Consider the following 25,314-nt stretch of genomic DNA (forward strand, 5'->3'; position numbering starts at 1 on the left):
TAAAATTAAATAAAATTCTATCTTAACTACAAAATGACTAAATTATACCTTAACTCTAATAAAAGGATTCATACGCGCTAACAAATCACATAACCAAAGCGATTGTTCAAACTGTTTGTAACACAGAGTTTAAGCGCAAAACTTAGTTATATAACTTTCTCCTCTGAACCCCATTCCGGACATATTTATAGTCAAAAGAAATCCCTTCAAACATACTATAAGAATCTCAACTTGACCATCCCAAAATTAAGCCAAAAATGACAAAATAGGGCCCAAAACTGCTGGACACGTACTGTTCACTGTATGCGAAAAACTTCGAAATTTTGTTTCGAACAAACCATAAGCTCAAATCACAATTCATAAAATCCTATTGCTCCACAACATCCTAAACTATGATTTCTATGAAAATACACGGCTCAATGACTCCAAAATCAGATTTCACCACTCGAGTTTTCAAAATTTCCGAATTTGAGCTATAAACCTGTAAATTACTTCTATTGGATGAACAAGGGGCCTAATCTTTACCGGGCACTGCGTTATGGAGTCAAGTCAACTTGGTGAGACATCCGCAGCATGCACGTGCCAAAATCCATTTCCTTTCTTCCCTTTTTTTTTTTTTTTTTTTGTCTTTTTCTTCTTTCTTCTACTTCTTGTTCTTTTCTCTTTCTTTCCTTTCTTTTCTCTTTCTCCCAAAGTGGTTCAGCTCTTTAAAGTGAGCAACCACTGCTCACCCGTTTTTCTCTTTCCTTTCTTTTTTCTTCTTATTTTTCTTTTGACTTTTCAACCCTTCTTTTGTTTTCTTCCTTTGGGCCCACCAGCCAAATATTACAGATTGTATATTCAATCTTATAACAAGTGGATCAAAAGTATAAATTATGGTTAAAATTTTTCTCTTAAATAATCTAATGTGAGTTTGAAAGTGAAGAATGTGTAACAAGACGTTCAACCTCCATCTTGCAATTTAGATTAAAATGTGAAAAACTCAAAAGAAAGCACAAAATAAACAAAGTTTAACTTTAGAAGATATTATTCCGGAAAAACAGCCACAAGGTCAAGATCAACTAGATAATTAGATAGAATTTTAATTCTCAACTTTGAAACAAAGGTTTGCTCAAACTATTTGATTAAAAATAAGCAATTAATTGTGTATTCATAAGTCATTAGAAATATAAATTTAACATCTTCTATGTGGCTTTTGTGAATTAAACCATGAATTAAAATTAACAATCTTCTCTAGACAAAGTGATAAGAGGATATAAGATAATATGATATCTTGTTGGATGTAATTGGACGTTTTTTTTGTTTTTTTTGGTGACCCGGGAACCCCCATATAGCTGGTAGCTGGCGAGGTGAACTCGGAGAGGTGCTAGCACATGACCCACCACCACGACACCACACTTAAGACCACTAGTGACGCATCTGGGATTCGAACTCTTCCCCTTTCGTGAGAGGGAGGGAGCTTAAGCCAGCGACGCCACTACATAGGGTGGTGATGTAATTGGACATTTATATTAAGAAATTGATGAGAGAGATGATACAAATAAATGCAGTTTTTTTTTATTAGCATGATAAAAAAACATTAAATTGAAGAGAAAAAGAAGGTTAATTTGGCTGGTTAATTGAAAAAAAATAGTTTCTTAACCAAAATGAGGGTGGAAATAGTGCTGCCCCATCACTTTTTGCATTGTCTTACATTTTCATTCTCTACTACATTCGTCTATATTTAAAAATTTGGAACATTTTTATTTGTGAATAACGTGTTTCCATTGAATTGCATTGAATTGGCCCAATATGTGATCCCACATTGAATTTGGGCCCTGAACTTGTTGAACTTTCAAGGTTACGCCCACACAAGCTCTAGGAGTGTGCATCGGTCTAATCCAACCCAATACCAACCCGATTCCCAGTTCCTCATGCTGAATTGAACCAAACCGACGAAACTTGCCAAAGGTTAACCTCAATAAAAATTAGAGCTCTTTCTCTTTCTTTTATGCCTTAGCTTCCCACCACCCTTTCTCACGCTCGACAATCAACGCCCCTCGCCTCCCTTTCTTGCGTTTGGCACCCTCACCTCCCTCTCTCATGCAACCACCACCAAGGTCTCAATAAAGTCACCATAACAGTGAAGTTACATGAAAGTAAAGCTCATCATGTGGAAACCGAGGGTGAAAGAGAAAGATGAAAGAGGTTGAGGAACCATTGGGTGCTTAATGCAGCTGAGAGAAAGTAGAGAGAAATGGAGAGAGTGAGATGTGGGTGTTTTAATAGTAAAAGGAAAAGGAAAACTGCTAAAAATATTTTCCTTGTGGTGTGCGTTAGTTCCCTCTCCGCACACTCGCCTGGGGAAAATGTTTTTTTGTCCCACTAAGACTCAAAAAAGTAAAAATATATATTTATTTTTAATTATTTGGTTAAATTAATAAATTATTTTAAAAGAACATAAAATATAGTTTCGGACAGTTGTATTTTATCCCAATTCCTGATTCCAAAACCCTCCAAACTAACTCTGGCTTCCAAAATTTTGGAATTGAGAGCCATAGGATCAATTCGTGGTTCTAGGCCGGGACCAACTCACCCATTAATCAATCACTCTTAACGAGTTGAGCGAGTTGAGCCTGTTTAAGGAATTTGGCGAAATTCCCTTTTCCCTTCATTTGTCTGAAATTAGCATGTGCTAAAGATGTATTGCGCCAAATTAGAAATTAACAAACCACAAAGCCAGAGCAAGTAATTACCTTGTCCACCTGGAAAGTCTCGATGCCATTGACATCTACTTCATGAATGCAGCATACTTAAAATTGTTGGAGAAGAAGACTGCAAGCCAGAAACACCTTTAGAGATAAAACTACACTGCTTCTCGAAAAAAAAAAAAAAAAAATTGCATATGAAAAAGATAGGACTTTTGGGATCTTTCCCACGAGGAAATGAGTGAAGAGTTGGACTAAGTAACTTGATACGGGGAGGTCAGTGAGAACAGAGAAAGAGGCTGGAGATTCGGACTTTTATGCTTGGTCAAAAGTCCTTTATGACCTAAGGAGTTATTAAAAAAAACATATCAAGTTTGAGCCCTATATGATATTTGATCCGATTGGAGGATGCAATCCATATGATAAACTGAATTTGTTGAGGAAAAAAAAAATCTCAAAACGGTTTTAGAATCTCTCCGTTGCAAGAGTGTACTAAATTGCATAAAGGAAAGGGCACAAAAAAAAAAAAAGGAGGGATTTTCCTTTACAAGAAAAAGGGTTGACCAAGACAAAGGCTGGACTTTGTGGGCCTTGTTGAGATTTTCTGGCCAAGACTTGAAGTATAAAAAGAGACGCACAGGGAAGTTCTCTCTTGGCCGCTGTGTTAGAACGCGAAGATTTGTATGCCATGAGCTTTACATCCATATTGAGTTGCTTATTTATAAATACAATGAATTTAGATCTTTTCTAAGAGCATAAAAGTAATTGTAACTTTGATTCTCCAATTATTAATGAATTATTTGTCACTGACTCTCCCATATAGTAGATATTGATATTCGGACCAAACCACTTATTGTCCTTTATTGTTCTCGTTTATTTCTTTGATGCTTTCATGTTGATTTAATTGAAAAATCCTATATTTTCCACATTAATTTTACAACATGGGTCATAACAAATAAATGGACATGGAGGGAACAAAGAAGCATGGTTATAGTGGGCGTGTCTTATTTACAGAGAAGCATGGTCTCTCTTATTTGTGCGGGCGTGTCTTATTTACAGTGACAAACACGAAGCGATGAGTTCGGGATAAAGTCCCTACCACACACATTAATAAATTTGTATTTTTGAAAAATAGGAAACTACAATTATGACTAAGTTGAGTCAAATCGACACGGCCTTTCATTGAACTTCAAGTTTAATATATGTCACAACCTTTCTAGAGATGAACTACCTAGAGAAATTTAATGGATTACTAAGCATGGTACTTAGCACGGGCTCTCCTAAATCCTATCAAATGCAACTTGATATTTGATTTAATTATGCAATTTTTCTTACCATTTAGAGCCACCACTGATTGGTTACGGGTTGAATAATGGCCAATCTGCTCATTCCAAAGATCACATCCATATGTATTGTATTTTGCTTTCCGACTATACACTTGGCTTGATCATGTTTCACTCTTGATTGCATCTAACCTGGCCGTGAATCTCTCTCTGCCATGAGTGGCCATATCTTTCCGCCAGTTACTCCTTTCTTGCAAAAAATCACACATATTTAGCTGATATGGAATATATTTGCGGTGTCTACCCTTTTCATTATTAAGAATATGCCCTCTGGATCAAAGAACCAACCCTCTTAGTTAAGAACACCTTACGTGCAATGCACATGTGAAATTTTCGGGCACATCATGAAATTTGATGGGCATGACCGAAATTCAAGTTCAATGCAGTTTATGTGGGTTTAATGCTAAAAATGCTCTTAACACCTATTTGCAATTTAATAATTATTTTTTATTTAGGGGTAGAAATCAATCCCTAGTTTTTCTACGCAATGAATTATTAATGGTCACCATAAATTAGGTGTCATAATATAATGGAAAGGATACTATTTAAAATCAATTCAAGTACGACGGAGGTTGATTTCTTAACATATTTAGTTTATGCAAGTTGCAAATGTTGTCGTTTTCACCATGTCAATACAACATAAAATTCAAATCTACTAACTTGAAGAAGCATTTTCTATGGAGAGAGACCAGATGACAAACTTTCAAGGGGAAAATGCGTTGACATTTGATAAGGCTGCGTGTTAGTGGATAACGGATGCCACCAATAAAACCTCACAAATCGTCCTATAACAAGATGAGAAATTATGAGAAACGCATTCATTTTCCCATACCCATTGCAGTCCAACTATTTTTTTACGTGCAATTAACTTGATTCAATAGAATAAGTTTCATCATAATTTCGATTCTATTGAGAAAATAATGTACCGCCACTGGCCATTACAACATTCAATGTCACATCAGATGAGAACAATCAGATTATTATGATCTCGAGTATCTCTTTTGAGAGTGCGATTCATGTGGATCAGACCGAGTAGGCATATAGTTACTCTGTGCGATAATGTAAGATGGACATCTTGCAGATATTTGACCATTTTAAACCCAAGTAGATGATTATGCAGCTTAGGATACAATTTGCGCGTAGTACTCAATCTTTTGACTGGCAGCAGCTAGTCTACCTTATGCACTTGCTATGTGATTACATTTGCGCTTTATCTCAGTTAAGAGCGACAGGGTGAATCACTGCAGATAAGATTTGCCGCCTAATATCACCATCCTGGACGCCAAACCCATCTCCGAACTGGTAAAGCATATGTGCAACACGAGACGAGTTCACGGTGACATCAATGAAGGTTCGGACAAAGGGCGTCTCGACATTGCCAAAGCAATGAGCATTGATGCTCTTCCATGCCTGGTTTATCAGTTCCTTGATGTGCTTCCTAGCGACGTCTTCCGGAACATTCGCTTCTCGCATGTAACACACCACTGACGATGGAGCATCTCCTCTGTCTCTTTCGGCCTAATTGAACAAGTAAATCAATTTAATGTGCTTATCGGATTCGATCTCCTTGATTCAATTACACCATATGCCGTGTTTTTTTTCGCAGGCTACGAATTCTTAACATCATCTCAAATTCAGTTGGTTTATAACTTCGGCGCAGAAGTTTGATAATTACTGTTGACGTTCCAAGGTCATTGCAGAGGCGAATTATCATGGACACATTGTAAATCAGATCCTTGTTTCTCTCCAGTAAATCTGCTACATCCTCCAAATTCATATGTCCCACGAAGAAACTAGCGTGAGACATGATCAATGGTCCTGAAGATGATGTCCACGCATTGCTCAAGTACTCTTCCAGCGATGGTGTGTAGCCCATATTGTCCCACATTGCTTCAGTAAGTAAGGCTTTGCAAAAGTCTGTCCACTGTAAAAAAAAAAAAAACTAAAAAAAAAAAAAACAAATACTGATTCAGAGATGATTAGTTATGTAAGGATAAAAAAAAATTGGTGTAAAAAAGTCACTTTCTCGGGTTACTGTTCACTGTGCTCTCTTCTTGGGTGATTTGTTCACTGTTCCTCTTGCTGCTCGAGCAGCTGAATTCGGACTTGCTGACTTGCGATTGAAGCTGGTTCTTGGTGGGAAGTGGCACCTCCTACCCGTCCATAAAACCCACCGAAGATGCTCCTGGTATGTCCCTCCTTATAGACTCGCATGGCTCTTCTAGGTTAGGGTTCTTCCTACTTGGGTTGCTGCTGCGATTTCTTTGATTGGGATGGATTGGGAGTCGGATAGAACCCGTGTTGTGGATGAAGGGACTAGTTCCCATGGTCTATCTCCTATTACTGTTGAAGGAGCCCCGTCGACGGCTTTACCATTGAATAATCAGAACCTTGGTACTGTTCATTCTGGTATGGAGGAGCTGCGAGATTCCCGTGCATCTGTCGGTGCGCAAACCGTCCGTAGGGGAAGGTCCCGATCGGTGAAGCCTAAGGGCAGAGATGTTGCGAAGAATCCTTCGGGCAAGACTTGGGTGGCTGTTGCCAAAAAGCGAGCCAAGGGCTACGACCTTGTCTATACGGCCCCGACCCTGGTTAACAACAAACCCCGCATTGAGATAACCGACCGAGACTTGGAAGCTGTAGATCCAAAGATGCATGAATGCTTAATGGGTTACTTCCTTGGTCGCCGGATGCCATTTAAGGTGGTTGAGGAAGCAATGAAGAAGGTTTGGGGCCTGAATCTCGTGGATGTCATGTCGAATGGGAAAGGTTTATTTATGTTCCACATACCGGACATAGAGTTTCGTAGGAATTTACTTGAGGGTGGGCAGATTCGAGTTGCCAGTGTTCCCCTTGTTCTCCAGCAATGGACCCCGGGTCTTGAGTTGCGAAAGGAAACCCACCTTTCGGTGCCTGTGTGGGTCAGGCTTTCGAACATACCCTTCTCTTGCTGGTCTGCCCAATTCATCGGGAAGATTGCTAGTACACTCGGGAAACCGTTGTATGTCGACCAACGTACTGAGCAGGCGAAGAGCTTGTCTTTTGCGCGGGTTTGTATTGAAATCACAGCTAATCAACCTGATTGTGAAGTTATTGAGACAGTACACAATGGTAACATATGTGAGATAGGTGTGGAGTTTGAATGGAAGCCCATTGCTTGTGCGGGTTGCGGAATCTTTGGCCATAAATGTGCTGCCAAAAATAGATCCGCTGGTCCTTCTAATGTTCGTGCTGCTGAATCTCGTCCCTCGGTAGAGACTGTGCCTCAAAACCAGGCTGATGGGGGAGTCATTGCTTCCTCTGTTGCTACACCATCTGAAGTGTATTCGGAGTCTCGGGACTTGCCTCGGGAGAATCCTCCTAGGCTGTTGCAAATAAGGTTAGTGACCTAGGTACAACCTCGGATGGTTCCTCAGCTCACGCTATTATTTTGGAGGTAGCGCTCCAAGCCAATTCTTCTTCTCCATCTCAACCTAGTTTAGTGCCGAGTGATTTTGTGTGGCAGCAAATTAAAGGTAAGAAGCAGAAGAAGCAGAAGACTCCGGCCCTTGCGTTCTCTTTTGAACCCATCTCTCCTCCTATAGGTGGGCAGTCTCTTAAGTTGAAGGAAGCGGTGCCTACTGAGATTGTGCCTGTACAGAAGCCTCCCAAAGGTTCTTCGAAGCTCTCAGTAAAGGGCAGTCTTGTGTCTTCAAACCATGATGCTGATGACTCGTTACCAACTCCTGTCATGCCCCTTGAGAACCCGGATGATGAAATCACTGGTTTTGCTTCGTCTAGCGATGAGGATGAGATCCCAAGCAAGCCTCCCTCTCCTAGAGCTCTTTCAGGATCTGCTGGGTTTGGGAAACAAGACCAACTTCTCCAGCTACATCCTGACCCGCCTGGATCGACGCTACCAGTGGTCCCAAAGGCGACTAAAGCTAGTCGCAAGTCCTCCAAGCGGAGGTAGTTCTCTTCTTTCCTTGGATCATGTTTTTTGGATTTTGGAATATCAGAGGGATGATGAACCCTATTAGAAGGGCTGAGATTAGAAAGTTTGTTGCTTCTAATAGTCTTAGTTTTGTTGGCCTTTTTGAGACTAAAGTCCCTGAGCCGTTGTTTGTTTCTATTTCGTCTACCCTCCCGAGAGGCTGGAGCGCTCGCGAATTATGATCATTCTTCGCGTGGCAAAATCTGGATTGGATGGAACCCGGATTCCGTTAATTTTGAGTTGATTTCTCTAAATGACCAAGCTATCCATGGGCGTTTGAAGGGGATTTCTTCTAACTTTACGTGTTGCATCTCTGTTGTCTATGGGGAGCACACTTTTGTGCGTCGTAGGCCTCTGTGGGCTGACCTTATTCTTTGTGATGACTTATTTCAAGATACTGCTTGGCTTGTTGCGGGCGATTTCAATGCAACTAAGGATCCTACGGATCTCTTCGGGAGCTCTAATTCTTGGATTCCTTGCTTCGATGACTTTAGGCTCTGCCTTGATCAAATGGAACTTGAGGACCTTAGGTACACGGGTCTTCGTTTTACCTGGTCCACTTCTTCGGGGTTAGGCAGAAAAATGTGGAAAATCGACCGGGTGCTAGTCAACACTTTATGGAGAATGGATTTCTCCTTTTCGGAGGCGTCTTTTCTTAATCCCGGAATTTCAGACCACACCCCTATGGTAGTTAAGGTTGTTGATCCGAGTTCGAGAAGGAAGCCCTTTAAATATTTTGATTTATGGGCTGATCACCCTAACTTTCGTGATTCAGTCCGTCAAGCGTGGGACAGCCATGTTTGGGGGAGGCCCATGTATAAGCTTGTTTCCAAGTTGAAGATCCTAACGGGCCGCCTTAAAGCCCTCAACCTTGAAGCCTTTTCGGACATCTCGATGAGGACACTGGAAGCAAGGGAGGCCTTGCGTTCTACCCAGCTTCTTTTGCACTCGGACCCCAATAATATCACTCTTGCTGAATTGGAGAAAGGCTAGCGTTGAACTTTTGTAGATCTTCGAGGCCAAGAAGAATCCTTCTATAAGAAGAAATCCAGAGTTAGATGGTTGAAAGAGGGTGATTGAAACACGAAATTCTTCCACAACTTTGTCAAAGCCAGACATCTAAACAACCGGATTCTCTCTGTTAAAGACAATTCAGGTTCGGTTGTTTCAGAACCCAACTTGGTGCCGCAAGTTTTTGTATCTTTTTTCTCGGATCTCCTTGCTCCACATTTGGGTTTGACGAAGCCTACGTTGCATGAATTGACATCACTTATTCGGAAGCCTCTTTCGGATGACCAGTATGTTTGCTTACTTCACCGGTCTCGGATTCTGAGATTAAGAATACTTTGTTTTCACTTGCTAAGGGCAAAGCCCCTAGCCCTGATGGGTTCACAGCCGAATTCTTCAAAAATAACTGGGAAATAGTAGGGTCCTCCGTCCTTGAAGCTGTTAAAGACTTCTTCTACTCGGGTTGCCTCCTTAAGGAAGTGAATGCAACTATTCTGGCTCTTGTTCCCAAAGTGCCGAATGCCTGTGAGGTTAATGACTTTAGACCAATCGCTTGCTGCAACACTGTCTATAAGATTATCACTAAAACTTTGGCCAACCGGATTGCAGCGGTCCTTCAGGATCTTGTCAGCCCGTCCCAAAATGCGTTTGTCAAGGGAAGGAGGATCAGAGATAATATTTTGCTTGCTCAAGAACTGTTTGTTGGATTCCACCTTGACCCATATCTTCCAAAATGTGCGGTCAAAGTAGATTTTCGCAAGGCTTATGATACAATTGATTGGGATTTCTTGGAACTTACTCTTGAAGCTTTCCGTTTTCCTCAGTGGATTATCCGGTTGATTATGGTCTGCGTGCGTACACCCAGATTCTTGATCTCTATTAATGGAGAGCTCCACGGATTCTTTCCTGGAGGTAGAGGTCTTCGGTAGGGAGACCCGATGTCACCATATCTCTTTACATTAGTTATGGAAATCTTCTCCGGGATTTTGAACCTAAAGACTTCTGTCAAGGAGTTCAAGTTCTACTGAAGGTACAAGGCTCCTAAGCTTTCTCATCTGTTTTTTGCTGATGATGTTTTCCTTTTTTGCCAAACGGATTGGAATTCGGCAGTAATTCTCAAGAGAAGCTTGGACATTTTTTCATCATGGAGTGGACTGATTCCCAACAAGAGTAAATCTGATATCTTCTTGTCGGGTGGGACGCCATTGTTGCGGAATAGTATCCTTTTAGAGTTTGGTTTTCGAGAAGGCAAACTTCCGGTTTGTTACCTAGGGGTGCTGATAATCTCATCAAGGTTGGGAAATGCGGATTGCCTTCAGTTGATTAACCGTATTACGGCTAGAGTTCATTCTTGGGCTCATAGATTTTTATCGTTTGCCGGGAGGCTCCAGCTTATAAGGTCAGTTCTCCACTCGATTCAAGCCTTCTGGGCTAGTGTGTTTACTTTGCCATCCTCGGTCATTTTAGGTATTGAAAGCATTCTTCGCCAATTTCTGTGGAAGGGCTCCTCCCTCGATAAGGGGGGGGGGGTTAAAGTTTCGTGGTTGGATGTTTGTGTGCCTAAGGATGAAGGAGGATTGTGTATACGGTCTGTGAAGGACTGCAACAAAGCCTCTATGCTTAAATATATTTGGATCCTCTTTACAGACAAAGAATCTTTGTGGTGTCGGTGGATCCATTTGAATTTCTTAAAGAAACATAATTTTTGGGTAGCCCCTCAACCGTCTGTTTGCTCTTGGGGCTGGAAGAAAATTCTTCAACTTCGTAGTGGGTTTAGGCAGTCGTTTGGCTGGGAAGTTGGGAATGGGCAGTCAATCTCATTATGGTTCGACAATTGGATGCCTTGTGGCCCTCTCTATTCACTGGTCCCTGACTCCTTCTTGAATGACCCAGACCTTCCTGTGCATGCGGTTGTGGCGACTCTCTACTCTCATGCAGCTACTCCCTCCAGATTACGACTGGAGGATTGGGGTCTCTCATTTCCGACCCTCTCTTCGGCCTATGACTGGTTTGTTTGGCGCGTAGACCCTTCGGGATCATTTTCTATGGCCTCTACGTGGAACTCCATCAGAGTCAGGAAGATTCGAGTCCCCTGGGCTCCTTTTGTCTGGGATGGGGCCTTGGCCCCTCGTTTTCAATTTTTGATGTGGCTCATCATCAAGAACCGACTGTCGACACAAGTGCGTCTTCTTACTTTTGGCAGGATTGATCACTCGATCTGTATCTTATACAAGTCCTAGCCGGACTCTATTGACCACCTTTTCTTCAAATGCAATACCTCGGCTACTCTAGTTTACTTCTGGGCTTCTAGATGCAATTTGCTATGGAGAAATGACACCTGGGTGGACAACCTTTACTGGGCTATGAAGTTTCTTGCGGGTAAGGATTTCTTTCATAGCATCGCTCGGTTTTCCTTTAGAGCTTTGTGTCATCTAATCTGGAAGAAAAGGAATGACATGATATTTCGAGGAGATACCACCTGTTTAAGGTGGTCAAAGATAAGGCCATTACATATAAGAATGTCCCTAACACTCCAAGGAATCCTCGCCTTTAGAGAGGTTGGGGTTTTGACCCGTCAATTTTCGTTAATCCTCCGGTGTTTTGAGCTGTCGGGTGTGGCACTTTTCAGCAGTCTTCCCCTAGTGTGCGTGGAGGTTCGGTTGGAGTTGTTGTGCCTGTTGCTTTTGTGTTTTCTTTTCTTGTACTGCCGTCTGGCTTGATTGCGGCCCCTTCCACTCTTCCTGTTTTTTATGCAGCTAGAGTGAAAAATTTTGGCGCCGTTTGTACTTTTGTCCTAAGCTCAGTAATATATTCTTACCATTACCAAAAAAAAAAAAAAAAAAAAAAAATTGGGGTGACATGTGCATATGTATGGAATTATCCACAAGTTTTTCTCTTACGGCTTTCGTGAGATGTGGTAGCACTAGATGCCATTCTTCATCTTTGCCAATATCATAAGCGATCTCGTGAATAACATCGTTAAGCGCTCGGAAACACACCTTCATGCACTCGGGAAGCTGTTGAATCTGCTCCGAGTCCCATCTAGAAGCATCAGATATTCCAGTTAGAGAAAATAAACTCAACAGAGACGAAAGGAAGAGATTGGGAGGCATCATGGACAACCTGGTAATGGCGCTGGTAAAGCATTCCAACTCTTCCAACGAGCCATAAAGGTCGTAGACATCGTCGATCACCAGTATCAAGATGACGACTTTGGTGAGAGATTTACGGAGCGAGCTGAGCCGTGTTTCCTGAGAGAGTCCAAGGGCACACAAGAAACTCTCGACCAGCCGATCCCTCGTGAAGTCCACGTGCTCATGAGTCCCAGATCCCTCCACCACCTGAATTTACCGAAGCGACTAATCAGAATCAAAAGCTAGGAAAATCACATCATGTCTGGTAGAGATATCATCAAAATAGGCACGTTCCCAGGGTGAATTTAGACCATATATATCTCGACCGAGTCTGTTGACTTTTCATCCTGAGATAAGCTGAAAATAGAACATGACATCCTTTAAATAGATGACCTTGGTCAAATGAATCGCTACATATTCTACATCATTTGTGAATATACATATAAATTACCTGGATATCTCTCTAAGATCTCTTTGGTGTGTGGCCTGGACCGTGTTGAAATTGAGTTTGGCAAGTTCAAGCAGATTGCTTTGCTTGTCCTCCCGTTACTCGTACAAGCTTATTTGCCATTTGATGTCGAACCACTGGACCCTCCAATGCAACGGAATCTCCAAAGCATGGACGGTGCATTTGAAGAGCCGACCATCCAAACTGGAGACTCTCTCGCGGAGAATCCCAGTTGAGAAGGCTTTCGCTTCATGCAAAATGTTTTCGCCTTCCAAAGCCAGATGTGAAGCCTCAAGAAGCTCTATCATAGCTTCAACATCTTCGCAATTGCTTCTATTGAATAAGATGCTTCCTTCTGTGAAGCGTCTTAATTCATCTGATTACAGATTGAAAGTCAAAGATTTATGACCGGACGGAACCGAGAATAATTGCTGATAATACTCAAGATTAGAACTACGATGACTGATGACTCAGAAGATATTACCGTCAAGGAATAATGACACATGAGCTTTGAGTGGCTTATATGCATCCAATTTCATAGTACCTCTATGGGGACGACACTTTCTTCACCGGGTAATCTACATTTACATTCTCTTTGTCCTTTCTCCATATCACGCAACGGGCTGCGAACACCAGATCTGGCTCGTCAGTAGCCAGATTTGGCCTTGCCGGCTGCCTGCTGGCTGCTAAGTCCTTTGCCAGTTTTGAATTTTTTTTTGAAAAAAAAAAAAAAAGCAAAAGTACTTTACAAATTGTGATTTTTCCAAACTCTATTTAAACCAAGGTTGTTTTCCAATGCACTTTTAAATTACAATTGACGAAACACTACTTGCATTTCGAAAAACCCTTTAATGTAAAGGCTTTGGCATTTTCTCAAAAACTTTCTCCAAAAGCAAAACCAAATGCACCCTAAGTCCATATAGGTATGTTGATTGCTGGACTTTTACAATACGATGAATAAAAAATTCAATTGTAATCTCAACAACTGATATTGATGCCGATGTGTGTCAACTTTTCAATGATATCTCTAAAAAGAACCAACTTTCGTATAGTAATCTTTAGTATTTGTAGGATTATCTATTGTTTTTTTTTTTTTTAATTTCTGTTGTGATTTGATAGTAACATCTTACACCTACAAATTCATACAGATCCATATTTTGAACTCACTTTGTGAAACGATATGGCCATGCTGTCTAAGGAGTCTAAACCGAAGTGCACTGGCATAGAGATGTTCTTCCATGGTGAAAACGCCGTTGTTGTTGGACGCAACTCTTTCAAGAGCTTCTTTCATTTCATTTTCAAAAAGGTTGGACAACCCCAATTTGGTCATGCTGTCAATTAACTCTAACTTCGCAAGTGAATCGACTGATTTTGATAACATTGGCTTTACTTCCTCCACGAGCCCTTCCATCCGTTCCTTTATTCCTTCTTTCTGCAGAATTGAGCCGTATTTGTTAGATCAAAATCTACCTTGAAAAGGCTTCAGATAATTCAATCTATACAGCAATGCCAAGATGTTTTTACTTTAGTATATGCATATGTAGAGCTATATGAATTGGTTTTGATACATCATATGATAGCTCAAGTCTGGATGCGATGGTTGATGCATATGATAACACTGACCAAAACTCTAATATTGCTTGTTACATCAAATAGATACATGCATCGTGATGTTACAAATAAATTTGGAGCAAAGTACTATTTCAAACATCAATATGCGTCTCATGTGCAAATACTTGCATGATTGCATGCCAACGTCCATTCACTCGTATGAGGAAGACATGGCTAGAGTTAAAAAGGACAATAAAATAGTGCGGAAGCTACAAATATAATCTTACGAGGTCGTGTTTGCTGCTAAGTGACTGCAGGAAATCGTAATTCCAAAAGTTAGGCTTATAATTGGCCGATCTTCTTTGATACATCGTGCCCACGACTTCCGGCTGATTCGCTGGGCATGTTTGGATTTGGGCTTGTTCTGTTGTGTACTCCATGACGCGTGAGTCAAAGTTGAGAAGAATGGTGAGATCACGAATTTCTACAAGTTTTTTTATTTTTATTTTTTATGGAATGAGCATGAGTATTGTTAAGCACAATCCTTCGATTTATATAGGCAAGTTCGAGGGGAGTGTTGATGGGGCTTGAGAGCAACTGTTTCAATTTAGTTCTCACGACGAGCCCCACACGGCAACCTCGGTACCGGTTCCTGCCTCCGGCCACATGTTGAGAGCACGTCAAAATATCTTGAAACCAAATCTTAGAAGCTTGTTCGGGGTAAGGCCAAACCAAACTAGATATGTCTACAAATGCCTATCTGGCAAAACGCAACCCACATTCGTCTAGCTAAAAAATCGAATTCAAGAAGTCAGTTGGGAATAAAGTGGGTGCACAATTAATCATTGTTTGTGTTGATAAATATGTCTCGAGATTGAAATCATTGAACGAAACCTGAGTTCGTATTGGAGTCGGTCTCCTGGGATTAATATAGGTTCTCTAATTAGGTTGTTGTTTTTTTTATGGGCTTTGTGCCTTGGTTTGTGCCAAGAATGTGTAGAAAAATTCTTCTCGTGAGTTTTGTTCACTTTGGCACCTAAATTGGAGAAACCTTTTGTCATTGATCAGTTTTGTGTATTCTTTTGTAAGATTGAGAGATTGTTTTGTTAAGAATTGTGAGGGCTAAACACTATACAAGCTACTAGAAACGTTTGAGTAACTCAAATGTGTTTGTAATGTCCATTCTTTCACTAGATCTATAATGAAATTCGATATTTCTCTTCCAAAAGTAATTCACACCCCCGAATTATGTAAATTCGATGTCTCATTTACCTTTCAATTTTCTAGATTATTATTGTCTGATCTCATGTTTTTTCACAAGAAATTGCACTTGTAGAGACTAAAGAAAGAGCTCTTAATCTACCCGAAGCGAAGTAAAGTCAAGAGAAGAGGTGGTCATTCATTAATTTCTTGGCATGATTCAATATGAAACTAGTAGAGGATCCGTGCCTCCCACTAGATTGAAAAATTAGTTTCTATGCTTTACTCTATGATATTAAATGCCAAATTTGTTGTGATTTATGTGCCTATGTTCCCTCTAGTTGAATTATTCAAAATCTTTAATCTAACTTTGTTTTCATACAAAAATAACTCAATCTACCTTCCACATACGCACACATACATATGGATTTTCTTCATGACAAGTTAGTGTGTATTAATGGAATTAATGATGATTTTTTTTTTTGGTTTGTTGATTATGCTAAACTTTTTTCTTATATGTCATATTCTAACTTTCAACACACTCTCAGACTTTTGTCATATCTTTATATAGAGTGTGGGAGTCGAATTCCATACTTGAAACTAAAGGTTCACATCCCCAGCCCCCTAAAAACTTCCCACCTCTCTTTTTTCATGTGAGAAAAGTGGCTACTGGCGCAACACCTGTGATTAATTATGCTAAACTTAGAAGGCTATAACATTAGTCAAACCTTATTAGGCTAAATAAACAAGATGAATAAAGGCATGGAACAAAAAAGTACGTGAGACATGTCACAAGTGGATAGTGATTTTTCACCGACGGGAGACCTTCTCCAGGTGTTTATGCTCTTTTAACCTCGTACCTCGTACGAGCAATGTTAGTCACTTGTCTATAGTGACTTTTCATTCGATGGATGGCGATTTGAGACGATGACCACGCGCTGACCATTGATGTACGCAATTAAAGCAAATACCGTACTCCAAGAGTTCAATCATTTTCATACCAACGATGATATAAAACGAGTTTGTCAGTTTTGACTTTTCTCGATCGATCATTAATTGTCTCGACTGAAAAATTAAAGCACTACCAAAATAATGGGAATCTCTCTAATCAAAACATGATCGTGATATCACTCATTTATGGGATTATGAATGAATCTTTGCATGCCTTATCATCTCACTTTAAGTAAAAGCTCAATCTTTTCAATTCGACATATAGTAACAAGGTTTCGGTGCAATATTCCATCTTAAATTTATTTCATGTGGATGATTCATCATTCATCGATTCACATGCCATCTTCACCACACTCTTCATTTAAAAATGAGGTGTTGATTCCGCATTCGTCCCATTCCCTTTTTTCCCCTTTCATTTCAGCATTTGAGATACGATGTCAATTTATGCTCTCAAATGTTTCCAAGACACAATACGGGGAACCGTTTTCGATTCTTTCAAAATTTCTCAAAGTTTTACCCCATAGATTTGGACGTACGATAGAAACTAACACTCTAAACAATGAAAGAGAGCATGCTCATTGTTAGAATAATGGGGTTATGCAATTAATCTCGAATGCATGCCGATAATGTTGGAATGAGTCTGGGCATCACGTGGGAGTGTCGGCACTAAAGTAAAAAAATCGTCCTAGGAGCATGAGAGAGACGTGCCACACTAACATTTGCACATCGATCTGACGTTGGATTGCGACGGGCGTCCAGGTTACCCCATGTCCACTGATGGCTAAGCGACTGCAACGGCCTGAAAATGAAGAAAAGTCAGGGGACCTACCGATTCATTGCATTGCCGGGCCACACGCCACATGGCCACATTCAGCTGATGATCCAATTCTAGTACAGTAGATCGAGATACTCTATCGCCTTAACAAGAACTTTCTCCTTGGGAAATAACCTCCGGAGAGCACCAAGATTTTTCAAATCACGCATGGTCGAGGCTTTACTAATTCAAGAGAAGGACATAAGCGTGTGCTTCGAGTTTTATTGATTAGGTGGCAACAGAATAAGTTTATAAATGAGAAATGATTTGGTGACAGCCTGTGAGAATAACAATCTATTCTGAATCACAAAAAAATCAAATAACAAATAATTATAAAATGTTGTAAAATTCACTCCATCAAATATTTATAGCTCACAAGAAGTTATTATTTTCGAAGTAAACCAAAGACTGTTATCCTAGCAAAAAAGTAATGTACCATTACTGGCCATTTACAACATTCAACGTTGCATAAGATGAGAAGGGTCAGATTATTACGATCTCGAGTATTTCTTTTCATAGTGCGATATATGTGGATCAGGCCGACTACGCACATGATTACTTTGTGCGATATTGTAACATGGACATCTTTAAGAGATTTGACCATTGTAAACCCCAGTAAATGAATATGCAGCATGGGATACAATTTGCGTGGAGTACTCAAATCCTTCTACCGGCAGCAGCTAGTCTAGCTTACGCACTTGCTTTGTTATTACACTTGCGCTATCTCAGTTAAGAGCGAGAGGGTGGATCACTGCAGATAAAATTTGCCGCCTAATATCACCGTCCTGGACGCCAAACCCATCTCCGAACTGGTAAAGCATATGCGCAACGCGAGCCGCGTTCACGGTGACATCAATGAAGGTTCGGACAAAGGGCGTCTCGGCATTGCTGAAGCAATAAGCATTGATGCTTTTCCATTCCTGGTTTATCAATTCCTTGATGTGCTTCCTAGCGATGTCTTCCGGAACATTCGCTTCTCGCATGTAACACACCACCGACGATGGAGCATCTCCTCTGTCTCTTTCGGCCTAATTGAACAAGTAAATCAATTTAATGTGCTTATCAGATTCGATCTCCTTGATTCAATCATACCATATGCCATGTTTTTTTCGCAGGCTAAGAATTCTTAAAATCATGTCAAATTCAGTTGGTTTATAACTTCAGCGCAGAAATTTGATAATTACCGTTGACGTTCCAAGGTCGTTGCAGAGTCTAATTATCATGGACACATTATAAATCAGATCCTTGTTTCTCTCCAGCAAATCTGCTACATCCTCCAAATTCATATGTCCCACAAAGAAACTAGCGTGAGACATGATCAGTGGTCCTGAAGATGATGTCCACGCATTGCTCAAGTACTCTTCCAGCGATGGTGTGTAGCCCATGTTGTCCCACTTTGCTTCAGTAAGTAGGGCTTTGCAAAAGTCTGCCCACTGTAAAAAAATAAGGAAAAAAAAAATACAAATTCAGAGATGATCAATAATGTAAGGATAAAAAAAAATTGGGGTGGCATGTGCATATGGAATTATCCACAAGTTTTTCACTTACGGCTTTCGCGAGATGTGGTAGCACTCGATGCCAATCTTCATCTTTGCCAATATCATAAGCGATCTCGTGAATAACATCGTTAAGCGCTCGGAAACACACCTTCATGCACTCGGGAAGGTGTTGAATCTGCTCCGAGTCCCGCCTAGAAGCATCAGATATTCCAGTTAGAGAAAATAAACTCAACAGAGACGAAAGGAAGAGATTGGGAGGCATCGTGGACAACCTGGTAATGGCGCTGGTAAAGCATTCTTACTCTTCCAACGAACCATAAAGGTCGTAGACATCGTCGATCACCAGTATCAAGATGACGACTTTGGTGAGAGATTTGCGGAGCGAGCTGAGCCGTGGTTCCTGAGAGAGTCCAAGGGCACACAAGAAACTCTCGACCAGCCGATCCCTCGTGAACTCCACGTGCTCCATAAGTCCCAGATCCCTCCACCATCTGAATTTACCGAAGAAACTAATCAGAATCAAAAGCTAGGAAAATCACATAATGTCTGGTAAAGATATCTTCAAAATAGGCACGTTCCCAGGGTGAATTTAGAGCATATATATATCACAACCAAGTTTGTTGAGTTTTCATCCTGAGATGAGTTGAAAATAGAACATGACATCCTTTAAACAGATGACCTTAGTCGAATGAATTGCTACATTTTCTACTTCATTTGTGAATACATATAAAATTACCTGGATATCTCTGCAAGATCTCTTTGGTGTGTGGCTTGGACCGTGTTGAAATTGAGCTTGGCAAGCTCAAGCAGATTGCTTTGCTTGTCCTCCCGTTGCTCGTACAAGCTTATTTGCCATTTGATGTCAAACCACTGGACCCTCCAATGCATCGGAAGCTCCAAAGCGTGTACAGCGCGTTTAAAGAGCCGACCGTCCAAACTGGAGACTCTCTTGCGAAGAATCCCAGTTGAGAAGGTTTTCGCTTCGTGCAAAATGTTTTCACCTTCCAAAGCCAGATGTGAAGCCTCAAGAAGCTCTATCATAGCTTCAACATCTTCGCAATAGCTTCTGTTGAATAAAATGCTTCCTTCTTTGAAGCTCCTTAATTCATCTGATTACAGATTGAAAGTCAGATTTATGACCGGACAGAACCGAGAATAATTGCTGATAATACTCAATATTAGAACCACGATGACTGATGACTCAGAAGATCTTATCGTAAAGGAGTGAATAACGACGATGAGCTTTGAGTGGCTTATGTGCACCCAATTTCATCGTACCACTATGGGGACTACACTTTCTTCACTGTCTAATCTACAACTACATTTTCTTTGTCCTTTCTCCAGGTCGCGCAACGGGCTGCTAGCGTCAACAGCCAGATTTGGCCTCGGCGGCTGCCCGCTGGCTGCTAAGTCTTTGGCCGGTTTTGAATTTAAAAGAAAAGTGCTTTACAAAGTGTGACTTTTCCAAATAGTATTTAAACCAAAGGTGTTTCTCAATGCACTTTTAAATTATAATTGATCAAACACTACTTGTATTTCAAAAAATTCCTTTAACCTCAAAGTTTTTGTATTTTCTTAAAGACTTTCTTCAAATGCTGAACTAAATATATCCCAAGTCCATATAGGTATGTCGGTTTCATGACTTTTCCAATATGATGAATAAAAAATTCAATGATAATCTCAACAAGTGATATTGAAGTCGATATGTGTCAACTTTTCAATGATATCTCCAAAAAGAACCAAGTTTTGTATAGTAATCTTTAGTATATGTAGGATTTTTTATTTTATTTTTTTGTGATTTGGTAGTAACATCTTACACCTACGAATTCACAGAGGTCCATATTTTGAACTCACTTTGCGAAATGATATGGCCATGTTGTCTAAGGAGTCTAAACCGAAGTGCACTGGCATAGAGATGTTCTTCCATAGTGAAAACACCATTGTTGATGGATGCAACTGTTTCAAGAGCTTCTTTCATTTCATTTTCAAAAGATTGGACAACCCCAGTTTGGTCATGCTGTCAATTAACTCTAACTTGGCAAGTGAATCGACTACTTCCGATAACATTCGCTTTACTTCCTCCATGAGCCCTTCCATCCGTTCTTTAATTCCTTCTTTCTGCAGAATTGAGTCATATTTGTTAGATCAAAATCTACCCTGAAAGGGCCTCAAATAATTCAATCTATAGAGCAATGCCTAGATGTTTTTACTTTAGTACATGCATATGTAGAGCTATATGAATTGGTTTTGGTACATTATATGATAGCTATAAATCAAGTCTGAATGTAATGGCCGATACATATGATAACACTGACCAAAACTCTAACATCGCTTGCTATGTTTAATAGGGACATGCATTGTAATGTTTCAAATGAATTTGGAGCAAAGTACTACTTCAAACATCAATATGCGTCTCATGTGCAAATACTCGCATGATTGCATGCCAATGTCCATTCGACTATATAAGGAAGAGATGTCTACAGTTAAAGAGAACAATAAGATAGTGCGGAAGCTACAAAGTATAATCTTACGAGGTCATGTTTGCTGCTAAGCGACTGCAAGAAATCGTAATTCCAAATGCTAGGCTTATAATTGGCCGATCTTCTTTGGTGCATCGTGCCCACAACTTGTTGTAAATTCGCTTGGCATGGTTGGAACTGGGCTTGTTCTGTTGCGTACTCCATGACGCGTAAGTGAAAGTTGAGAAGATTGGTGAGCGCGAATTTCTACTAGTTCTATGATGAAATGAGTGTGAGTATTGTTGAGCACAATCCTTTGATTTATATAGGCGAGTCTCAGCGGGAGTGTTGATGGGACTTGAGAGCAAATGTTTCAATTTGGTCCTCACGACAAGCCCCGCACGGCAACCTCGGTACCGGGTCCCATCTCCGGCCACACGTTGAGAACACGACACGATCTCTTGAAACCAAAGCTTAGAGGGCTTGTTCAGCGTAGGCCAAACCAAACTAGACGAATCTACGCACGCCTATCTGGCAAAACGCAACCACATTCATCTTGCCCAAAAATCAGATTTGAGAAATCAGTTGGGAATAAAGTGGGTGCGCAATCTGTACATGTTGACCAGGGTGCGCAATTAATCATCGTTTGTGTTGATAGATATGTCTCAAGATTGAAACAATTGAACGAAACCCAAGTTCGTATTAGAGTCAGTCTGATGGGATTAATATAAGTTTTCTAATTAGGGTTTTTTTTTTTTTTTTTTGGCTTTGTGCCTTGGTGTGCCGAGAATGTGTAGAAAAATTATTCTCATGAATTTTGTTCACTTTGCACCTAAATTGAAGAAACCTTTTGTCATTGATCAATTTTGTGTATTTTCTTTTGCGATTGAGAAATTGCTTCCTTAACAATTGTGAATACAAGTTACTAGAAACATTCGAGTAACTGGAATGTCTTTGTAATATCCATTTTTTCACTAGATCTATAATGAAATACGATACTTCTCTTCCTAGAGTAATTCACACCCCCGAATTATGTAAATTTAATATCAAGTTTACCTTTCAATTTTCTAGTATATTGCTGTCCAATCTCATGTTTTTTCACAACAGATTGCACTTGTTCAGTTATTAGCTTCTTGGTGTGATTCAATATAAAACTAGTAGATGATCCGTGCCTCCCACAAGATTTGAAAAATTAGTTTCTATGCTTTATGATATTAAATACCAAATTTGTTGTGATTTCTGTGACTATGTTCCCTTTAGGTGAATTATTCAAAATCTTTAATCTAACTTTGTTTTCATACAAAAACAACTCAATCTACCTTTCACATACACACATATATGTATATATGGATTTTCTTCGCAATCAGTTAGTGTGTATTAATGGAATTAATGATCAATTATTTTTGGCTCGTTGATTATGCCAAACTTCTTTTTGTATGTCCTACTTTAACTTTTAACTCACCCTCAGATTTTTACCCTATCTCTTTGTATAGTGTATAAGTCAAACTCCACACTTAAAACTAAATGTTATCACCCCCAACCGCTCTAAAAACCACCTCCCATTTTTCGTGTGGGAACAGTGGTCACCCGGCGCAACTCCCGTAATTAATTATGCTAAACTTAGAAGGCTATACGGTTAGTCAAACCTTATTAGGCTAAATAAACAAGTTGAATAAATGCTAGAACTAAAAAGCACGTGGGACAACGTCACTTTTGGGTGGTGACTTTTCAACGATGGGAGACCTTCCTTAGGCGTCTATGCTCTTTTAACCTCATGGGAGCACCGTTAGTCACGTGTCTACAGTGATTTTTCATTCGATCGATGGCAATTTGAGTCGATGACCACGCGCTGACCGCGCAAGAGATTTTTATCCCGTACTCCCAAGAGTTCAACCATTTTCATACCAGTAATGATATAAAACGATTCCTAGCAATAAATAAATAAATAAATAATGATATAAAACCAGTTTCTGTGTTTTGACTTTTGGGGCGGTCGATGATTAATTGTCTCAACTGGAAAATTAAAGCATTGCCAAAATGGGAATTCTCTCTAATCAAAACATGATCGCAATATTACTTATTTACGAGATTATGAATGAGGTATTGCATGCACCGCCATTTCATTTCAAGTAAAAGCTCAATCATTTCAAATCAACATATAATAATATAGTCTCAGTGCGACGTTCCGTCTTAAATTTATCTCATGTGGATGATTACTCATTTATCAATTCACGTGTCATCTCCATCACACTCTTCATTCAAAAAGAGGTGCATTCATCATGTTCCCTTTTTCCCTATCATTTCAACACTTGAGGTACAGCATCAATTTATGTTCCCAAACATTTCTAAGACACAAAACATGGAACTGTTTGCATTTCTTTCAAAATTTCTCAAAATTTCTCAAAATTTCCCCCATAAATTTGGACATACAATAGAAACTAACACTCTAAACAATGAACGCGAACATGCTTATTTTTATAATAAACGGGTTACGTATTCAATCTCAAAAATATGTCAATAAAGTTTAAATGAATCTGTGCATCACATGAAAGTCTTAGTGCTTCACATGGAAGTGCCAAAGCTAGTGTAGAAAAGTCATCCTAGGAGCGTGAGAGCGATGTGCCACGCTAACACGTGCGTACCGATCCAACATTGGATTGCGATGGGCATCGGGGTTACCCGTTCCAAGAAGATGCTTGTCCATTGATGGTTAAGCGATTGTAGCAGCCTGGAAACTAACAAACGTCAGGGGACCTACTCATTCATTGCATTGCTGAGCCACACGTTATATGGCCACATTCAGCTGATGATCTGATTCTAGTGCAGTAGATCGGGATATTTTGTCACCCTAATGACGCCCTCATGAACTTGGCAAATCCTTGATGTAACTCCACTTTGCTCGGCCGTGCACCATTTGAATATCTCTTGCTCAATCAATCGATCTGAAACTTCGAACCATACATGCATGAGAAGCCAAATGAGAACGTGATGCACTGAAATTCCCGGTGGCTGAGCTTTCCATTGGACAAGCAGCATTATTGGTGACCTATTGGGAGAGAGTTCGGCCCCTGATGGGTCGATCAATGGAAACCAAGCCTATGCGACAACTTTCTCCTTTGGAAATATCCTCCGGAAAGCTCCGACATTTTTCAAATCACTCATGGTCGAGGCTTTACTAATTCAAGAGAAGGACATAAGCGTGTGCTTCGAGTTTTATTGATTAGGTTGCAACACAAGAAGTTTACAAATGAGAAATGACGGGGTGACAGCCTTTAATTTACTGTGAGAATAACAGTTTATTCTGAACCACAAAAAAACCAAATAACAAATATTTATAAAATATTATAGGGTTCATTCCTTCAAGAATGTGTGGCTCACAACAAGCTATTATTCTCAAAGTAGACCAAAGAATATTATACTAGCAAATCTCTTTACAAATTTAACTTTGTAAGACTTTAATACTCTTGTTTCCATATTCAATCGGTCCTCATAGGAACCTAAGTTTGTGTTCACTATCTCGACAATTCAATTACTGCTTATTTAACAAATTGTAATGTCACATAGAGGATTTCACGTGGATTCAACCAAGTTTTTAATAAATTAAATCTCTTAATTTTAATTCTAAATTGGGATAAACATGTTAAAAAAAAGGTGATTAATTAGTTGAGACATGTCTTAACTAGGGGTGAACAGTTTAGTTCGGTTCGGATATCCGTGATACCCGAATTGAACCGAACACAAAGGACTTAAGCAAACTGTGACCCAAACCGACCCGAGAACTGAACCTGAACTGGTTACAGTTCTAGTTGGTTCTCTTTCTCTAGTTTTTTTTTCCTCTCGTCTTCTTCAGCTTCATGTGCACAGTGATTCTCAACTCAAGAGCACTCCCCTCTCTCTCTCTCTAATCACATTTTGTTTGGGATAAAAATGGGATGAGTGCTATAACTTTCGTATGGCGCTTACTTAAGGGTCATAACTTTTCTTTTTCCGCTCATGTTAATGCCATATCAAAAGTAAAATCGATCACTTAAGTGTCATTTCTAACAAATCACCCTATGTTGATTTTTAATCAATTTTCCTTTCCACATGGATTTTTAACATTTCTTAATTTTTTTATTATTTCTTGATATTTTTTTGAATTTTTTTATTTTGCATATTTCTTTTCCTTTTGTTTTTGCTTTTTTCAATGCCGATGAGGGTTGCTTGCCCACTGCGAAGGCCTCACCCTCGGTTGGTGTGGCCACGAA

General features: G+C 39.9%; 3 protein-coding genes across 3 annotated transcripts; all 3 read right to left on the reverse strand.

Annotated features, from left to right (window-relative positions):
* Nucleotides 1-5,245: 5,245 nt before the first annotated feature.
* Nucleotides 5,246-5,918, reverse strand: LOC120292507 (alpha-farnesene synthase-like). The gene is made up of 2 exons (XM_039310731.1): nucleotides 5,706-5,918; nucleotides 5,246-5,548 (listed from the first exon to the last, which is right to left on the reverse strand). Exons 1-2 carry the CDS (start codon nucleotides 5,916-5,918, stop codon nucleotides 5,246-5,248), a joined length of 516 nt encoding a protein of 171 aa, XP_039166665.1.
* A 5,521-nt stretch (nucleotides 5,919-11,439) lies between these two features.
* On the reverse strand, nucleotides 11,440-14,004 carry LOC104442742 (alpha-farnesene synthase). The gene is made up of 5 exons (XM_039310732.1): nucleotides 13,761-14,004; nucleotides 12,737-12,969; nucleotides 12,135-12,352; nucleotides 11,912-12,053; nucleotides 11,440-11,490 (listed from the first exon to the last, which is right to left on the reverse strand). Exons 1-5 carry the CDS (start codon nucleotides 14,002-14,004, stop codon nucleotides 11,440-11,442), a joined length of 888 nt encoding a protein of 295 aa, XP_039166666.1.
* A 3,689-nt stretch (nucleotides 14,005-17,693) lies between these two features.
* LOC120292435 ((E,E)-alpha-farnesene synthase-like) lies at nucleotides 17,694-18,870 on the reverse strand. The gene is made up of 3 exons (XM_039310604.1): nucleotides 18,658-18,870; nucleotides 18,294-18,542; nucleotides 17,694-18,137 (listed from the first exon to the last, which is right to left on the reverse strand). Exons 1-3 carry the CDS (start codon nucleotides 18,868-18,870, stop codon nucleotides 17,835-17,837), a joined length of 765 nt encoding a protein of 254 aa, XP_039166538.1. The 3' UTR covers nucleotides 17,694-17,834.
* Between the last annotated feature and the right edge of the window lie 6,444 nt (nucleotides 18,871-25,314).

Source organism: Eucalyptus grandis, chromosome 4 (genome assembly GCF_016545825.1).
Source record: "Eucalyptus grandis isolate ANBG69807.140 chromosome 4, ASM1654582v1, whole genome shotgun sequence".
Lineage (NCBI taxonomy): Eukaryota > Viridiplantae > Streptophyta > Magnoliopsida > Myrtales > Myrtaceae > Eucalyptus > Eucalyptus grandis.